Source organism: Bidens hawaiensis, unplaced genomic scaffold (genome assembly GCF_021521415.1).
Source record: "Bidens hawaiensis isolate Kalapana, Puna unplaced genomic scaffold, B.hawaiensis_p1.1 tig00002507_1, whole genome shotgun sequence".
Lineage (NCBI taxonomy): Eukaryota > Viridiplantae > Streptophyta > Magnoliopsida > Asterales > Asteraceae > Bidens > Bidens hawaiensis.
In genome coordinates, this window is record NW_027491137.1 from 529783 (window position 1) to 550888 (window position 21106).

General features: G+C 38.9%; 1 protein-coding gene across 1 annotated transcript; it reads right to left on the reverse strand.

Annotated features, from left to right (window-relative positions):
- Positions 1–10116: 10116 nt before the first annotated feature.
- LOC143619783 (uncharacterized) lies at positions 10117–14365 on the reverse strand. Its single transcript, XM_077091631.1, has 5 exons — positions 14039–14365; positions 11722–12520; positions 11310–11622; positions 10458–10741; positions 10117–10406 (listed from the first exon to the last, which is right to left on the reverse strand). The coding sequence occupies exons 1-5, from the start codon at positions 14363–14365 to the stop codon at positions 10117–10119; spliced, it is 2013 nt and encodes a 670-aa protein (XP_076947746.1).
- Positions 14366–21106: the final 6741 nt, after the last annotated feature.

The following is a 21106-nucleotide window of genomic DNA, read 5'->3' on the forward strand; positions in this document are numbered from 1 at the left end:
CATGCTTTAAAACTGAATTTCGCGACCCAGTGTAAGCTACTCTGACCCCTTGCGTAGCTTACTCTGGATGAAAATCCTTACTCTGAAATCTAACTGCCTTACTCTAACCTAATTTGGCATCAGAGTAGGCTACTCTGATCCCAGAGTAGCTTACTCTGGGAGATGAATTTCAACCCATTTGTTCTCTTTGTTTCCAACACTTGTGTAACGACTCCGATCTTCCCGAGACTTCATTCCATGCTTGCATAGGTCTAACTTAATCGCGTTAAGTACCTATGACCTGAAACACAATAAACACATATGAAGTGCCAAAGTTTCTACTTTAAACGAATAAAACAACTACGTTAACGAACTAATATATGTACAAATAAACCGAACATCAAGGGTTGTTTTCGAAAAGAAACGAGGTGTTGTTACGCTACTTAACGAGCTGCTGATCCCCTAACCGAAGCACAAGTCGAATTGCTGTTGTTTTTCTAGATTTTACTTCGACTAGCCGACGACTAAGGTAAGATTATGGTTAAGTTACTTCATTATATAGTTATTAGAACCTAGCTATGGTTATAGTCGTTAAACTTAACTGATTTTCAAAATAATGTTTTATTGAATATAACAATGTTGCTTCTACATGAAGTAATGTTATCAAAACTATATTTTGGCGGGCACGTAGTAACTGGAAGGGGGATATCATCGGTAGACTCTTCTTGCCTAAGGAACGTAATTCGTATATATCCCAATCAACCGCGGGACCTGTTTGCTTACCTGGAGAAGTTTGCCAACATGATATCCTTTATTAGGCCAAAGCGTGCTATTCCAAACGTCATATAAAAATCCAAAGTATTTTTATAAAACGACTATAACTCTACTAAGATTATGTTAGACCTATGAGTCTGCTGATCAGACCTCGAGTCTGCTGAACTGAATCAGACCTAAGAGTCTGCTGATCAGACCTCGAGTCTGTTGAAACTGTAACAGACTTAAAGTCTGCCGAATAATCTTAACTAGGTACTTATTCATACCTATTATGATATATAGGTGTCTATAGCATACTAAGGGGAGAAGTTCTGATATTACCAAACCGACAACATAAGGTGAACATGTTAACCTTTTATTGTCTGAACTGATTTTACTCTTGTAATAGACTGATTGTTTATTACAAAGAGTCTGATAAATGTTGGCATGACATTATGTCTCTAAAATTGTTATAATACAAAATAGATAATAAAAAGCAACTCAGACCGAATACACATGTGCGTAGATCCAAACATAACTGATAATTGGCATACAAAACCAAGTCAGTCATAATCGGTTCTTCAACAGGGTTACATAGTCTAGGGGAGGATTGTCCCCGAACAAGGGCTATGTACTCAGGGAACCTTTGAATTGTGTGTGTAGGGCAGTGGTATAAATTCCAGGAACGACAGGCGTTCCTGCTGAGTTTGTGAAACAGAAAACTATGTTTGTATTTAACAACTGTTATAAACTGTTTTATCGAGTCAACATTTCTCCAGCACATAGCTGACGTGTTTTTCCCACCCTTGCAGGTAATTAGATGACAGTAGATGGTATAAAAGGATTGGAGTCATAGAAGATCGCTCGAGATGGCTCGTTTTTGAATACTTATAAATCCTTGTAATATTAATATCACTGTTTGTAAAACTGAAACTCGGGTATTTAATTCCCGAGTAATTTTGATAATGTAAATTAATATTTTAATATATTTAAAGACTTCCATTAAATTAAACCCGCTACTCTGATATATTTACAAAACAGGTACCAACTGTCAGTCACCCGCCTAGGCCCTGAGTTGGGGTGTGACACCATATATGTGCAGAAATATGTATATATGTGTATGTCTATCTACATGCTATATGAATAGGCGTAGGAAATAATGTGGTGTTGGAAATACTAATTATTTGTGTATACACTATGTAATGTTGGATATCACGTGGAACCATTGTGGGCTGAAGGGGGACCATAGTGGTTGATGTTACGCGGAACCGTTGTGGGCAGAAGGGGGGCCACAGTGGTTGATTTTACGAAGAACCGTTGTGGGCGGAAGGGGGGGGGGCACAGTGGTTTATTAAACACGGAAATTGGAAACACGTAGTACGAATAAACAGTCACGATTTTAACGTAAATTCGAATTTATATTATAAACTTACATACATGCATATGTACACACAAAGATACGGTTGAACATATATACAAAAGTAAATACATTTTTATATACACGTGTACATGCAATCTTTGACTGTGTGGTACGCAGAACTGATTTCATTAAAACTTATGAAATTCACCAACCATTCGTAGTTGACCTGTTTTTAAACATGTTTTCAGGTAATCAGAAAGGTGGAGTTGATTGCTTATGTGTTACATGTTTGGCTTATGATCGATGCTGTGAGCATTTGAGTTAAAAGTAAAGTAGTTGAAGAGCTACTGTAGATTGTATCATCTAGTTTGTAAAAGATGTTAGAGCGATGTAATATATTGTAAATTAGCTAGTAATGTTTCTTTATGAACAATGTATTTGATACCAATTGTATATGTTGCATTTCCGTTTTATGCTTCCGCAAATCGCTTAACGGGGTGTGACAAAAGTTGGTGTCAAAGCCATTGGTTATAAAAGATTAGGTTATCCCTTAGGATACCTATAATAATCGTAGAATCTATTATATCTGGGAAACTTAATAATGAGTAACGATTGATACTGATGGATGTCAGGATAAACTCGTAAGGCAAGTGAGTTATTATGGTCCGGAACGTAATAACAGACTTGCTTGTACGAGAGAATTCGGGGAGAAGTCGCGGAACATATCGATAGGTAAAAATGGCAACATACGTGTTTAAAGGTGATGCGGAGTATATATGTAACGTGTATACATGTTTATCTTAATCGAGGTATATGGATACGTGTACGTACGATACTACCGGTAATATTGAATCTCATCATAACGAATATTATATTCAGTTATAATTAATTTTAATTCATATTCTAATTAAAATTATATCTAACAAAAATTAATATTTTATTTTATTATAATTATAACAAATAAAATATTTTATTTCTGCCTTAATTAATAATACCCTTTACGCTGATCTAAACTATCAAAAAACGTTCTTTTATAACGAGCTGTTACACCAAAGAATATCGAGATCGGATAGCTTTATGACAAATGAGGAACCGGTGTTGCCTGTAAATAAGAATACGAGAACGCTTAAACAAGTTCAAACTGAATCTGGTGATGTGACGGAACCACAAAGTGGCTTAATATGCAAGACTCAGGAAAGAACCGTGGGAAGTGCGGCCTACATACGATAATTTCAAAAGAATATATAATACTTCTCAGCCTGGATCTAATCCTATTCTATCTACTCGTTTTCAAACAGTGAACTAAACAGTTTTTCGTCAATCTCTCCACTTTCGCCTTTCGAGAACAAACACTATTCCTAGGAAAGTACCTGGTGATGAGTTCGATTTATCAAATTATAAGTATAATAACTACTTTATTAAGTCCCCAATTTTATAACAGACTGTGACTACCAGTACATATAATGTACTAATGATATTTCAAGAAGATATGTTAATAATAATAATTTTCTTTACATATCACCAGTACAACTAACTCTGATGAACCTCCCTAACTAGCAAACTCTTCAAACAATCTATGTACGAGAACCTCCAACCTCTCCTATATTTTTTCTATTCCAATTGGTTATTATAGGAGAGAAACCTCTTGCATATGAAATTGATGATGTACTTGACTAGAATGGGACATACTTACCCCACTAGTAAATTACCACTTTTAGTAAACCCAACATGGTTGCGTGTACCGAATGACCTGGCAAAGGAATATACTCTATAGTTATATTTAACAAACTCAGTGGAATATACGAGTGCATTCCCATTATAACATGCTGATTAAATACATAACGGCTAGATGCCTACGTACGGGAGACGGGAGAGATCAGACAAAAACAATTACCCAATGAGGGGTTCGTATCGAGATAATTGTTGTGCAAATGTGAACCATTCATGATTGTATAATGTGTACTTGGATAGATAGGGGATAGTACGATATTGTTGCATATAGCCTTCGATACCCCATGCAAGCTTCTGGTAGTGTGCTATGTTGATATGGGTGACAATTGGATATTTCATTACGAACACTAACCCTTACTAGGTTAAAATTACTTGTCATTAGGTGACAACTTTCAAAATATATACAAACTTTGGCCTTTGTTAGGCTAACTTCACATACTATCCATAGTATATAGACTCGAGAACAAATCCGTGTGATACATACGTGTTAATTGAAATACATGATTGCTTGTTAATGTGATTCCTTTTATGATTAGTTGCGTAAGTGAATTTTGTTAATTGTGGGATAACAGGTTATTGTTATAGAATGGCCCCGAAGAAAGTAAACACGTTGTCTGAGGCAAATACAGCCGAGATGATCGCTCAGCAACTACAAACAGTACTTCCGACTATAGCAGCACAATACACGGCCGGTATTAATACAACTATGAATACAAATCAAGTGCCGGACACTAACGCGGCCGTAAACACTAATCCCCCTGACAAATACTAATACAACCACAAATGCTCCCCCGATAAATACTAACACTGTCACAACTAATACTCCCCTGTTAAATACTAATATTACTTTCAATAATGATAATCCCCCACTGAACTTGAACAATGGTGATAACAACCCAAATCCCTCGCAACACGGATATCATCTTAAGAATTTCATGCTATGTAAACCTATGGATTTTAGTGGTACTGAAGAACCAAATGGACTTGTAAGGTGGATTGAAAACACTGAATTTATCATTAATATCACTGATGTTCAATTTATTTGTACATATATTAGTTCATTAACGTAGTTGTTTTATTCGTTTAAAGTAGAAACTTTGGTACTTCATACGTGTTTATTGTGTTTCAGGTCACAGGTACTTAACACGCTTAATTTGGACCTATACGAGCATAGAATGAAGTCTCGGGAAGATCGGAGCCGTTACACAAGTGTTGGAAACAAAGAGAACAAATGGGTAGAAATTCAGCTCCCAGAGTAAGCTACTCTGGGATCAAAGTAGCCTACTCCGATGCCAAATTAGGTCAGAGTAAGGAAGTCAGATTTCAGAGTAAGGATTTCCACCCAGAGTAAGCTACGCCAGGGGTCAGAATAGCTTACGTTGGGTCGCGAAATTCATTTTTAAAGCATGGGCCCAGCTTCTATATAAGCCATAAAAACCCTAGAATGGAAATATCATCATTCCAACCGTTTTGGGGACAAACTTTGGCTATTTTGGGAGCTCCATAACACCTCCAATCACTACAAAATCCATGTTTCATCATCCCGAATCAAGAATTGAAGATCATATGATGACCATGAACGGCTAGACCCTTCGAATCATACCCGGGATGTAGAGTATTGTAATTTTTAGTTTTCTCGTGTGTTTTAGAACGAATGATTTGTAATTGTCTTTGATTAATCTATGAGTATTGATGTCTAATATTATTGTGCATTCAGTCGGTTTAGGTTTATTTTGATCAGAACGATTAGTTTGCCAGTTGTTATGATAATTACTTATAGGGTTGCTTGATTAGTTTAAATATGATGAAGCATAAAATTGCCCTTAGTTGAGTCACACTGGCAGGGACTGTTTGATAACCAGTGCCGTGTGTTAGCGATTGTTGATGCCTAAGGTTTAACTCGTTAATCAATCTGATTTGATCTTAGACAATTAATATGTTAAATGAACATGAGATTACTGTTTTGTTACATACTTGAAAATCGGGTGTGATTTGTCTTGTTTATTGATTGAACTTTGCTTAATATATTTACTTGTTATTAAAACCAACTCTTTGCTAGTGTGATCACCACTTTTAATTGAACTACTTCATAATGTTAAGAACCAGTTTCACATTACACTAACCACATACTCCTCGTGGTTCGACACCCTACTTACCCTGACTAGCTTAAGGTGATTAGGACACTGATTTAATTGTTTTTGACTAGATAGCGACAGTCTAGCATCAAAATGGCGCCGTTACCGGGGAGTTATTGCGCTTAGTGTTTATGTGTTAATTGATTTCTTTGTTTAAATTAGTTTAATTTGGTTGTTATTTTTATTTTTAGTAGTTTATTTTGTATTCCCATTTTACGCAGGGTGTGTTATTTGTGCAGGTAACAGGTTTATGCACACCCGTCATTCAGGAAGATATTCTTCATTGATTTACGAGCCAGAAATCGAACGGTTAGCTTGGCAGAACTGAGCTTAGATCAGACGGCCAGGCATGGAAGGTCAGAACCAGAATCAAAACCAAAACCCACCACCCGAGATCAATGTTTTCCAACCCGAGCCTAACCCACCAAATAATCAAAACCCACCAAATAATGACCTACCACCACCAATAAACACCGATCCACAACCACAAAATTCAGCCCGACAATCCCAAAACCGAAACCGAAACGTTGACAGACCCGGGCCATCAGTCCCAAACAATACCCCTCATCACAGACAGCAGATTATACGAGATTTTGATCATGTCAGTATTCACAATGAAGACGAAGAAGAGGGGGATGAGGACGAACGAGGACCAATGAATGACAGGTTTGAGCTAAGAAATGAGGGTATATAGGTTGAAGAGGTTGATGAGATCAAGGAACCGGTTAGGGTGAGAGGTAACAGGTGGAGGAACAGAAATCCGGATCGGGTTGGTATAGGAAGATATCGGGAGGAACGAAGAAAGCCGATTCAGGCTAACCAGGGAGGTTTTGAGGAACCGAGGGCCAGACGAAGGAATTATGGGCTCCCGGCTCAGGGTGCTAACAGTTCGTCAGGTTATCAGAATCAGGACGAGCAGAAGGGTAGTTCGGGAAATTTAGACGAGTCAGTTCATTCAAAACTCGATGCGTTGTTGAAGCTTGTGACAGATAATCAGAAGGAAACACAGACATAGTTCGAGTTGAGAGATAAGTCTTCTGAGGCTATGGTGAAACAGATCGGTCAGCTCACAGCAGATGTCGCGAGATTTCAGAAAAGTGCGGATCCGTAAACCCACAACATGCCAGTTCAAGCTTGAAGAAAGGTAATAGTGTGCACATCAAGGCAGTAAGTCTTGTACCTCATTTTGAAATTACATGTGTTGAAGTTGAGTCACCACCGTAGTTTGTTGAGGCGGTGGAGAATAATGATAGTGAAGAGAATGAATGTGTTGGTCAAAATGAAATGGTTTTCCAAAATGAAGTGAAATTAAAAATTGATGAGTTATCTTTTTGTGAAAATTGCACTTGTGAGAAATGTTTAAATAGTAAATCGATCAACACGGATGATGAGGAGGTGGAGGATAATACAACCTCAAGTAAACTCCAAGACCCGGGAGTGCCATTTTTATCAATTCAAAGTAGAGATTTTAAAACGGATCGGGCACTTCTAGGTCTTGGAGCTTGTGTTAGTGTCATGGCCGGCAATTTATGTGATCAGTATGAGTTTGGCCCGTTAAAAAGTGTAAACACCACCGTGGTGTTGGCGAATCAAACTCATACACAACCCCGGGGCATGGTCACAAATGCAATGGTTCAAGTGGTTGAATTTAGCTACCCAGTGGACTTCCTTGTACTTGATTATGCTAAGGGTAATATTAAACAATCTGAAGTTATACTGGGCAGGCCGTTCCTTGCCACAGCACATGCGGTAATCGACTGTGCGGAGGGATTTTTGGGCATTAAGTGTGGGAACCGTGTTAAGCAGTTATTATTGTTTGAAAATGCTACTAACCCTCTTGTTGACAATTGTGTACCATCATGCACAAATCATACAAGAGAGGGATGTTTTGTGACTGACAGGAATGAGTTGAAAAGTAACATGAAGAAGAAAGGTTGGAAGGAGATAGGCACTAAGATGAAAGATGGGGAGAAACCGACAGCAAGGAAGGGATGGAGAGAAAAGGAATCGGTGAGCTTCATTGTGACCTCACCGGTTTATGAGGATAATTGAAGTATTGGAGGCATTGTCGAGCTGCAGACACGCAATTCAGCGCTAACCGGGAGGCAACCCGGGGTTTGTAAGTGTGTTCCATTTTATTTTCTGTTTGTTGAGTCGCTGTTTGACTTTTGTATTGAGTTACGTGCAGCAAAATCCCAAGTGTGGGGAAGCTTTTGGTGAAGTGTGCATCATGGAGGTTCGGTAAGCTTTTGGTCAATTTCGTGGCATTCCAGGTACGTATTGCAAATTCCGACTTCGAAAACGTGTTCAGGGTGTTGTCGGGATGTCAAAAAGTGACCGGGTCGGAAAATGCCCGACGCAAAAATGGCAAAAACTTTCTATTCACTGGGGACAATCGCGTAGCACGATGGCCCTAGACAGCCTACCATCGCGCTACGCGATGGTGGGGGGGACATTTCTGACTTCTAATGTCATCGCGTAGCACGATGACGCCAGACCAGACACCATCGTGCTACGCGATGGTGTCCAAACCCAAATTTGATCATATTTGGGTAGTGTAGCGCGGCCCATGCTTGCTTGACCCATCGCGGGTCGTGGATCATCCGAAAAAAAATAGAAATAAATAAATAAATAAAAATTAAATATAATTAATAATAATTATATTTAGTTATATATATATATATATCACCAAATCCCACCACCGCCTTCCCACATGTTGTGATGTTTGTCTGTTGTGTATGATTTGTATTTTTGTTTGTGTTGCTTTTGGAACTTTGTGGGTGTGTTCGCTATAAACCCTCACGAGACCTCACTCGTCCACCTGGGCTACCGAGGGGTTTAAAGGGCTTATTGCATACGCTAAATGCAACCGTGATTCCTACGAAAGTGAGTTAGGTCTTTTCTTATTTTTAATTAATTAATTAACAAAACTTATTATGAATCTGACTAACTCGGCTCAGTAATGATTTTGATAATATAATAATATTAACTATCGAAAGACCTAAGTCTTATACTTGTGAGTGGTTGCTTAAACATGTCTCGAGGTTTGTGCAGATTTGGTTAGTCGGTATTGGTTGGAGTTGGAGACGTGTGTCACGAGTATATTAAGAACGAATGATTTGTATCTATTTTTGATTAATCTATGAGTATTGATGTCTGGTATTATTGTGCATTCAGCCAGTTTAGGTTTATATCGATCAGAACGATTAGTTTGCCAGTTGCTATGATAATTTCTTATAGGGTTGTTTTGACTAGTTTGAATGTTATGAAACATACGTTTGCCCTTAGTTGAGTCACACTGGCAGGGATCGTTTGATAACCAATGCCGTGTGTTAGCGAGCATGGATGCCTAAGGTTTATCTAGTTAGTCAATCTGAGTTGATCATTGATAGTTAATATGTTAAGTGAACATGAGATCGTTGTTTATTTACTTACTTGAACCCCGGGTGTGATTTGCTCTTAGTAATTGCTTGATAATTGTTTACTTGTTCGTTTATCATAAAACAAATTCATTTGCTAGTGTGATCGGCACTTTTAATTGAACTACTTCATAATGTTAAGAACCAGTTTCACTTTACACTTACCACATATTCCTCGTGGTTCGTCACCCTACTTACCCTGACTAGCTTAAGGTGATTAGGACACTGATTTAATTGTTTTTGACTAGATAGCGACAGTCTAGCATCAGCCCTCGGCACCTCAGAACTCCCTTGCACGCTCACCAAGGCTAACTATGTGAAATCTAGGGTGAAAATGGGATGGGAATGGATGAACCCGTAGCTTCCCCTTTTATACTTGAGTTTGCATGCCGTCGCGTAGTGTGATGGTCTTTTCTTCAGGGCCATCGCATGCGTGACACCGCAATTTACCAAAGAGTGCCACGTGTTGCCATGTGGTTGGCCCAGTGTCCCGGGTTACTTAGCCTGGTCATCACGTAGCGCGATGGACCAGTTGGGTTTAGCCGCCGCGTAGAGTGGCGCCCCCCTTTTTCTTGATTTGCTAAATAGCCTGTCGCGTAGCGCGATGAGTCTCAAAACTCAGATTTTTTGTTTTCAGTCCCTCAACTTCCAGAATTTTCATTTTTGGCCCAAAATTAGATGGGGTATTTTTCACGGTGTTACATCCTCCCCGCCTTTAGAAATATCTCGTCCTCAAGATTTACGTAAAGAGATGTGGATATTTACGTTTCATTTCGGACTCAAGTTCCCAAGTAAATTCTGGACCTCTTCGAGAATTCCATCTCACTTTTACTAACTTCAATCTTTTGCGTTTAAAGAACTTGGTTTGACTATCCTCTATTCGTATCGGTTCCTCCATGAACTTGAGCTTTTCATTAACTTGTACGTCTTTTAGTGGTATAGCGAGTGTCTCATCAGCTACACATTTTCGCAGATTTGATACATAAAACACGTCATGAATTCCTTGCATCTCTTCAGGTAAATCAGGACCTATTCTTTCAACAATCTTGAATGGTCCAACAAAACGCGGACTTAACTTACCTTTCTTCCCAAAACGAATAACTCCTTTCCATGGTGATACTTTAAGCAACACTTTATCTCCTTCTTTAAACTCTATCGGTTTTCGTCTTATATCAGCATAACTCTTTTGCCTATCTTGTGCTGCCTTTAGTCTTTCTCGGATTTGAATTACTTTATCAGTCGTTTTCTGGACAATTTCAGAACCAGACAATTGATTATCACCGATCTCAGACCAACATACAGGCGTCCTACACTTTCGCCCATATAATTCTTCGTATGGTGCCATCTGAATGCCTGTGTGATAACTATTGTTATATGAAAACTCCATTAAAGATAAGTGAGTATCCCAACTACCACCTAGATCTATAACACTAGCGCAAAGCATATCTTCTAATGTTTGAATTGTCCTCTCGCTTTATCCGTCGGTTTGTGGGTGATAAGCAGTACTCAAGTTTAATCGTGTACCCATCGCCTTTTGAAAATTTCCCCAAAAATTGGAGGTAAAACGACTGTCTTTGTCAGAGATAATGGATAATGGCACGTCGTGCAATGATACAATATTTTCCACATACAGTTGTGCCAACTTGTCCATACTAAACGTCTCTTGAATTGGAATGAAATGAGCAGATTTAGTCAATCTAACAACAATGACCCAAATAGCATCATTTTGACGTGAAGTCTTTAGGTAATTTCATAATGAAATCCATGGTAATCATGTCCCATTTCCAGATTGGGATCTCAGGTTGTTGTAACAAACCTAAAGGCTTCTGATGCTCAATCTTGACTTTGGAACATTTTAAACATTTTGCCACATACAAGGAAATTTATTTCTTCATTACAATCCACCAATAATCATCTTTAAGATTATGATACATCTTATCACTACCCATATGCATCATATATTTAGACTCATGTGCATCTTCCAATATCTTCTTTCGTAAAATTCCAACCATCGGCACCCAGATTCTTTTCCCTAATCTGAGTATCTCATTGTTGCCTTTTACTAGTTGATCTATCGTACCATTTTCTTTCTCGGCCTTTATATTCTCTTGTTCCAGTGCTAACTTCTGAGCTTCCTTAATTTCAGTTAATAGATCAATCTTGAGTTCTAGCCTCAGAGCTCGTACTCTCTTTGGCTTTTCGTGCTCTTTTCTACTTAAGGTGTCAGCCACAGCATTAGCTTTACCTTCATGATGGACGATTTTGCTATCATAATCGTTAAGCGTTTCCATCCATCGCCTTTGTCTCATATTCAATTCTTTCTGATCAAATATGTGCTTTAGACTTTTATGATCAGTATAGACGGTAACCTTTACACCATATAAATAATGTCGCCATAACTTCAATGAGAAAATTATAGCTCCAAGTTCAAGATCATGCGTGGTGTAATTCTTCACATGAATTTTTAACTGTCTTGAAGCATAGGCAATTACCTTCTTCCCTTGCATCAAAACGCACCCCATTCCTGTATGCGAAGCATCACAATATACAATGAAGTTATGTTGACATTCAGGTAAGGCTAAGACAGGTGCATTTGTTAATTTCTGTTTAAGAGGTTCGAATGCCTTCTCTTGCTTCAGTCCCCATTCAAATTTAACAGACTTTCGGGTCAATGAAGTCAAAGGAACCGCTATTCTTGAAAAGTTTTGTATGAATCTTCGGTAATAGCCAGCTAACCCCAAAAAACTTCTCACTTGCGTCGGGGTCTTGGGTTTCTCCCATTTAGTAATTGCTTCTATCTTGGCTGGATCAACTTGAATGCCCTTCTCGTTAACAATATGTCCGAGGAATTGTACTTCGTACAACCAAAATTCGCATTTCGAGAATTTGGCATAAAGCTTCTCTTTCCTCAATGTTTCCAGTATAGTTCTTAGATGGGCTTGATGATCTTCCTTTGTCTTGGAATAGATAAGAATGTCATCAATGAAGACAATAAAAAACTTATCCAAATAGAGCTTACAGATTCGGTTCATCATATCTATAAAACCTGCCGGAGCATTAGTGAGTCCAACTGGCATTACAGTGAACTCATAATGTCTGTATCTGGTTCTGAATGCTATCTTGGATATATCTTCTTCTTGAACCTTCAATTGATGATACCCGGATCTTAGATCAATTTTGGAAAAACAACTAGCCCCTTGTAGCGGATCGAAGAGATCTTCTATTCTTGGAAGTGGGTACCGATTCTTGATCGTTACTTTATCTAATTCACGATAATCGATACACGTTCTCATTGATCCGTCTTTCTTTTTGACAAACAATATTGGAGCTCCCCAGGGTGAAAAACTTGGTCGTATAAATCCTTTTTCTAATAATTCATCAAATTGTTTCTTCAATTCTTTCATTTCAATTGGTGCTAATCGGTAAGGTGACTTAGCGATTGGAGATGTTCCTAGAATTAAATCGATTCTAAATTTAACTTCTCGGTTAGGTGGGATTCCAGGCAGTTCTTCAAGAAATACGTCCTTAAATTCCGAGACGATTGAAACTTCTTCTATCTTTTTAGACTCAGGTTCCTTAGTTACGAATGCCATAAAGGCTAGACATCCTTTACCTAAACAGTGGCTTGCCTTGATCTTTGAAATAATTCCAATTCGACCAGATTCTTTATCGCCAGCTATTCGAATAATCTTCCTACTAATTTATATTTTTAGGGGTATTTTGTTAGATTGTTAGTTTCGTTTGATTGTTAGTTTGGTTTAAAAAAAAATTCTAAGGTCCACCGTGGACCACGGTGCAGACCGTGGCCCACGGTCTAGTCATCATAAGCTCACGGTGCAAGGGTTTGGCCACGGTACGATGGACTCTATCCATTTTGATTCAAGTTCACTGTGGACCACGGTTCAGACCATGGCCCACAGTCCCATCCATAACAGACATTGACTTGGTCAAAGGTGGGCCACGGTGCAACGGCGCCAAAATTTGACGTGAGGTCGAAGACTCACTCAAAAATAAACCAATTACAACTAAATAGATAGCAGTAAGTGGGTGTCGAACACAAGGAGTTGTGGATTATGTGTTAAATAGGTAGCTTAACAGTTAAACGAAATATAAAAGTAAATGACACGAAGTAATTCTCAAGTTGGTTTTGATTTGATTTTATAAACTAATTATATTAAACGAAGGTTATAAACGATTGATTAAGCAAGTATTTCTCTTGAAATTCGGGTTAACACGCAACATTCTTGTTTAAGTTCAATGGATAAATCATAATATCTTGATTTTGTGTAAACGTAATTGTTTGTGATTGAGCAAGAACTAAGTACTCGGATTACTAGAACGCGAGGTTGTTACTTGTTAATCAATCAATACGTTTTTAACCCTAATTTCTTCTACTGAATCTTAATTGTCAGCGACACCAAGAACGTATAGAACAAAACTAGATTGAAACAATATGGACAAGTTACAAACATCATAATTATACTAACATCATAATTAGATAATCAATCTACGTGCAAGAACAAGAAACAAAAGTTTTTTGTAATTAACCTTACATCCAAGAGAAATACCAAGAGGAACTAGCCACTCATGGTTTGAGAAATCATCATAATATCAATTGTATGCAACATCAAATGAATTAAAATGCACCAAATAATGATTACCAATCCAAAGATATTGTTCTTCACTCTCCAAATTCGTCCCCCAATGTTTCTTGATGAAAGATACCCAAAAGACCAGCCAAAGCGGCCTATTAAACAAGCACTAATCTGACAGTTACGGCCGGACCGTGGTCCACGGTCTGGAACGTGGGCCACAGTCCCCTTCACGGTGCCTATAACCCTCCATGGTATGGTGTACTCTGGAGCTTTTGTTCCCATTGGACCGTGGTCCACGGTCTGGACCGTGGGCCACGGTGGAGCTCGCTTCCACGTTTTGTTTTTTCGTATCTCTCTCGTTCCAGCTCCATTTTCTTCACCATTTTCGTCCATGTTCTCATAACGACATTCTCTAGCTCCTCAAACCTGCAAACACACAAGCAACCGTAGTCAACTAATTCCACGGAATTAACTTAATCCCGCAAGTATATTTCTATCTTAGTTGCTTCCCTACGGGTCGCTCGTCACCAATTCGGAGTTAGTATTTCTATAGCTTTGTCGTTACATAGGATTCGGGCTTGATTGGCGGCTAACCAATCCATTCCTAATATAACATCAAATCCAGCTAACTCCATAGGTAATAGTTGAACTGGCATATCATGCCCAGCTAAGGAAATATAGCTATTTAACACATCAGATATTTTGATTAAGGTTCCATTAGCCGTTTCCACTTCATAACGGGTACTTAGTTTTGCTAGAGGTTCATTTAGCAGATTACAAAACTTATAATCTATAAAACTTTGATTAGCTCCTGAATCAAATTAAACCCTAGCATAAACATTATTAATAGGGAACCTACCAGTAATCACGTCTGATAATTCTCCTGTCTTTTAAGTGTTTAACATGAATGCATGTGCATTCCCTTTCTTTCCATCATTTCAGGCACCACTACCACCGGCGCCACCTGTTACCTGTCTTTTCTTTGTGCATTCCGCACTGAAGTGCCCTTTCTCACCACATTCGAAACAAACTATCAACTTTTTTCCTACAATCTTCCTCCTTGTGACCTGGTCTCTTGCAGAAATTACAAATCGAGAATGGATCAAACTTACGAACATCTTTCCTCACAACTGGTCTCATACACTTCCCATCATGTCTTTTTCCACAGTTCTTGGAAAGTGGTCGGTTGAATACCACCGTCCTTTTGTTTCCCTTTCCAAACTTCTATCTACTCTCATTCTCTCTTCTCTTCTCCACCACATTCTTCTTTTCCTCTTCTCATTTCTGATCATGCTTTCCATTAAATACCCTGCTAGGTCAATAGCAGACTCGATGGTAGCAGGCATGTGTGATCTCACATGATCACGGATCTCTTTCATCAAACCATAAATATATCGGGTCACTTTGTTGTATTCTGGAGTGACCAGATGAGGTACGAGTCGAAAGTACTCAAGGAATTTGGCATTGTATTCCTTTAGATTGGTCCCTATGACTTTGTGATTCCATAGTTTTGTCTAGATTTGATCAATCTCATGGACCGGACAAAACCTTTGTTTAATCAACTTCTTGAAAGTTTTCCTTTCCAGGTTATACACATTACTTCTTCCCTTGATCTCGATCAAAGTATTCCATCACTCCAGCGCCTCTCCCTTGAACATCTGGGACGACTACTGGATACTTTCTTTTTCAGTACATTTACTTACAATCACTATGGACTCCATCTCCTCAAGCCATCAGAGCGTAGTTATTGCTCCTTTGTCTCCATAAAATTATTTCGGTTTGTATACGAGAAAATCTTTAAAGGTACATTCCGTGTCAAATTTTACTCTTTTTATCTTGCTCGGGACATGTTCAGCAGTGGAGCTCTCGTAAACTTCATTTTTCTTTTCATTTTCAACTTTAGCCATTTTGGATTCCTTTCTTTTAGAGTGCACAGACACACTATGGCTTAGTTGTACTTGTTTTGTTGATTTAGATTTGGCCAAACTTTTAGAATTTGACGTGTGTTCTTGAACTATATTTATTAGAGGCGTTATAGTTTCCTTGATTAATGGAGAAATTGCTTCCTTTATCATATCATGAATGCCTCCAATATATTCTTCCAGGAGTGATTTATTATTATTTTCTAGAGTTTTCACCTTGTCAGCTTGACTCCCTTAACTTATTTGAGTTCTTTGTTGTTCAGACATTCTGTAAATTTAATAAATACACAGATTCAAAACACAAGACATGGGCTTTTATTTCTTTCACAAAATATTACATAAAGACGGAAAAACATGCTTAAAGAAAAACATTAATTTAATTCTAGTCCTTAGACCATTTCTTAACCAAACTCTTCATCTTATCACATTTCTTGATGATCTTGTTACTTCTCTTTTTCTTCTTAATTCTTTCGTTCCTTAGTTCGTCCATCACCAAGTTGGGTTGGTTAGGATACCCTACTGGTGTGGATGCAGAAGGAAAAAGATAAGTTTTTTCCCTTGGGTATATGTGAGGATTAGCTACATAAGCCTGCATTTCTTCATCGGGAATATTCGTTGTATAGAATTCCTCGACGAGATGGGCCTCCTCCCGTATCTCGTTTGCTTGTTCAGACTCAGTCGGTATAGTACCTTGGTATGGTGGAAAACCAGGAACCTCAGAATGGTGGATTGGTCCTTGGGTTGGTCTTGCTAAAATCTGACAACCTGGTGGTGGCGATCCAAAATGCCACAGACTCTGGTTGGAATGACAATTCATCCAGCTAGAGGATTCAGTACTTGTCTCCTGTTTAACCCTACTCCGAACTTCCATATGCCCGTATGGATAACAGTTTGGGTTACCATTCGGTGGAACACTTTCTGAAGTGTCACTTGATATTTCAATTGGCATTTCGGGGCTTCCTGGAACATATACTGGTCAGTTTCCGTAAGCCCGGTAGGGATCAATTTGATCAACAGGGTCCATCTGGTTCATCGAGATTGGATTCATCGGGTTATTAAAGTTATTCAGATCAGCCGGATTCGTGTACACCGGTTCAGTTGGGTTCACCGATACAGTTGGCCATTTAGGATCAAAATTTGTGCTAGCTCTATCTGACGGCTCAGCATCGGGGTAGTATTTAACCGCCTTGTGACCTGACATTTTTGTCTGTAAAAATTTGTATACGACATCTGCATATATATAATCTTAGGGATAGGTAGACTACCAATCATAAATTATCCCTACTTATTAGATAAATGGTTAAAGCTTAGGTACTAATTTATATTAATACCTAATTTGCTGAAACTGATGGCTCTGATACCAACCTATCACACCCCGACTTAGGGCCTAGGCGGGTGACTGACAGTTAGTACCTGTTTTGTAAATATATCAGAGTAGTGGGTTTATTTTAGCGGAAGTCTTTAAATATATTAAAATATTAATTTATATTATCAAAATTACTCGGGAATTAAATAACCGAGTTTCAATTTTACAAACGATGATATTAATATTACAAGGATTTATAAGTATTCAAAAATGAGTCATCTCGAGCGATCTTCTTTGACTCCAATCCTTGTATACCATCTACTGTCATCTAATTACCTGTAACAGTGGGAAAAACACGTCAGCTATGTGCTGGTAAAATGTTTACTCGATAAAACAGTTTATAACAGTCGTTAAATACAAACATAGTTTTCTGTTTCACAAACTCAGCAGGAACGCCTGTTGTTCCCGGGATTTGTACCACTGCCCTACACACATAATTCAAAGGTTCCCCGAGTATATAGCCCCTGTTCGGGGACAATCCTCCCCTAGACTATGTAACCTTGTTGGAGAACCGGTTATAACTGACTTGGTTTTGTATGCCAATTATCAATTATGTTTGGATCCAGACACATGTGTATTCAGTCTGAGTTGCTTTTTATTATCTATTTTGTATTATAACGATTTTAGAGACATAATCTCATGCAAACATTTATCAGACTCTTTGTAATAAACAATCAGTCTATTACAAGAGTAAAATCAGTTCAGACCATAAAAGGTTAACGTGTTCACCTTATGTTATCAGTTTGGTAATATCAGAACTTCTCCCCTTAGTATGCTATAGACATACATATCATAATAGGTATGCATAAGTACCTAGTTGAGATTATTCGGCAGACTTTAAGTCTGTTACAGTTTCAGCAGACTTGAGGTCTGATCAGCAGACTCTTAGGTCTGATTCAGTTCAGCAGACTCTTAGGTCTGACCTAACCTTAGTAGAGTTATAGTCGTTTTATGAAAATACTTTGGATTTATATATGACGTTTCGAATAGCACGCTTTGGCCTAATAAAGGATATCACGTTGGCAAACTTCTCCAGGTAAGCAAACAGGTCCCGCGGTTGATTGTGATGTATACAAATTACTTTCCTTAGGCAAGAAGAGTCTACTAATGATATCCCCCTTCCAGTTACTACGTGCCCGTCAAAATATAGTTTTGATAACATTACTTCATGTAGAAGCAAAATTGTTACATTCAATAAAAAATTATTTTGAAAATCAGTTAAGTTTAATGACTATAACCATAGCTAGGTTCTAATAACTATATAATGAAGTAACATAACCATAATCCTACGTTAGTCGGCTAGTCGGAGTAAAAACTAGAAAAACAGCAGCAATTCGACTTGTTCTTCGGTTACGGGATCAGCAACTCGTTAAGTAGCGTAACAACACCTCGTTTCTTTGTGAAAACAGCCCTCGGCACCTCGAAACTCCCTTGCACGCTCACCAAGGCTAACTATGTGAAAATGGGATGGGAATGGATGAACCCGTAGTTGCCCCTTTTATACTTGAGTTTGCAGGCCGTCGCTTAGCATGATGGTCTTTTCTTCAGGGCCATCACATAGCGCGATGCCACAATTTACCAGAGAGTGCCACGTTTTGCCATGTAGTTGGCCACGTGTCCCGGGTTACTTAGCCTGGTCATCGCGTAGCGCGATGGACCAATTGGGTTTGGCCGTCGCATAGCGCGGCGCCCCCCCCCCCCCCCTCTTTTTCTTGATTTTCTAAATAGCCTGTCGCGTAGCGCGATGGTATAATTCCTGAGACCATCGCGTAGCGCGATGAGTCTCAAAACTCAGATTTTTCATTTTCAGTCCCTCAACTTCCAGAATTTTCATTTTTGGCCCAAAATTAGAAGGGATATTTTTCACGGTGTTACATATAGTATTTATCACGTATCACCAAACACTGTGGCCCCCCTTCCGCCCACAATATCCTTGTGGCCTCCACTGCCCACGTTATCCCCATGGCCGTTACAGACCATGTTATCCCCATGACCGTTACAGACCACGTCATTCCCTATGGTCGTTTGATGTAACACAAAGTGGACATCTTGTTGCATCGAATTATCCTCATATTTTGGTTGAACTCCATGCAAATTCATTGTATTTGATACTTATTTAAGTTACTTGTGAATTTGCAGGTCCGAGAGCCCGCCTGATGAAGATATGAAGAAAAGAGGGCATTTCCAATACAAATTCCACAAATCTGCCAACCTTGCATGACCATGCGGATTTTGGCATGACCATGCCAACCCAGTATGCATGCCAGCACAAGACAGTGCAGACCATTTTTGACCCTGCACGACCATGCCACTTTTGGCATGACCATGACGTCCAAGCCGCACGACAGTGCATGCCAATGCAAGAACCAGTGCCGAGCCGCACAACCGTGCCACTTTTTGGCATGACCGTGCCAAATTAGAGAAAACTACAAAATTGGTCGGGAGAAAGCAAAACATTGACTTACTATATCTGGGCACGACCATGCACTTTTTGGCACGACCGTGCCAAGTGACCATACAGCTTATAAGCCTTCAATTCTCTTCATTTATGGTGTGGAGACTTAGGGGAATTCTCTGAATTGCTGGAAAATTATTGTGTGTGTTAGAGGGAATTCAAGGCTTTCATCTTTGTGTGATCATCCTTTCAAGTAGCAATCATCATTCATCTTATTTTGCAATCTTTTGTTCTTGACAATAATTTGTAAGATTACTTTGATTTTGGTTGTTGTATTAAGCCTTATGGGCTAAATACTCTTGTTACTTAGATTATGTTGAAACTTTTGCTTATGTGATGTTTATCTATGCATGATTATGGTAAGTTGGTGTTCTTCAAGTTTATGACATGTTCTTGAATAAAGTTTAATCTTCAAATTAGCATAATTGATTATCCGTTAATCATTAGATCATGAAAATTTAGACACTTATTTCTGGAATTATGTACTGATTTAATAATTTATAAAAAATCATTTTATATGCTTTATTTAGCCCGAAAATCATTCGTTTATACCAAATGATTTCCGAAAAATCCGCCAAAACTTCTGAATGGTCAGAATACCTCCCAAAATAACCTGGAAAAATTCCAAAAGGTAACAATCATACCTGAAGAGGTATGTACCCGCCTCAACACCGAGTGAGGCGGGTCAACCCACAAGATATAGACAAGAGGCTTGAAATCAAGATATTATGAAGGCACAAAGCCAAAACCTATGCGCATGGCGCATATCACATGCTCATGCATCACATATGCTCATGCATCACATATGCTCACGCATCACATATGCTCACGCGTATCACATGCTCACGCACCATATATGCTCACGCATATCACATCTGCGCGTGGCGCATCCGCGCGTGGCGCATATCACATGCTCACGCATCATACATGCTCACGCATATCACATCTGCGCGTGGCGCATCCGCGCGTGGCGTATATTACATATGCTTGTGCATATCACATCTGCGCATGAAACATCTGCGCGTGAGAATAAAGAGAAGACCTCGCGCATCCTCAGGATAAGCGCATATCACACATGCACATAATCAACCTCGTCCTTATCCAAATCAGGATAAGGACAACCTTGATTGTGCACGTCAGACAACCTTCCAGAAGGTATCCTTTAAGGAATAAGAATATGCTGATGTTGACAGCTACCAATGAAAGGTGGACAACTCAGCAAAACCCATGTGCTACCACGTGATTGCACATGGGTCAGGTAAAATACCTGGGTCAGAGAATAATCAATGAAAAAGCACCAGGTGTCCTAAGGACACGTGGCGCAAAGCAATAGGAGGAGGCCAAAAAGGCCTTAATTGGGTCTGAGCCCAATCATTGGAAACCCTAGCACT

What these genes read in the sequence shown, in the direction of transcription:
- LOC143619783 (XM_077091631.1), bottom strand. Translation starts at nt 14,365, where the DNA reads ATGGACGAAAATGGTGAAGAAAATGGAGCTGGAACGAGAGAGATACGA. An exon ending in CGTCTATACTGATCATAAAA is followed by an intron (nt 11,623 to 11,721) that starts GTCTAAAGCACA and finishes TCCATCATGAAG; the next exon opens with GTAAAGCTAATGCTGTGGCT. An exon ending in CATATGGGTAGTGATAAGAT is followed by an intron (nt 10,742 to 11,309) that starts GTATCATAATCT and finishes ATATAACAATAG; the next exon opens with TTATCACACAGGCATTCAGA.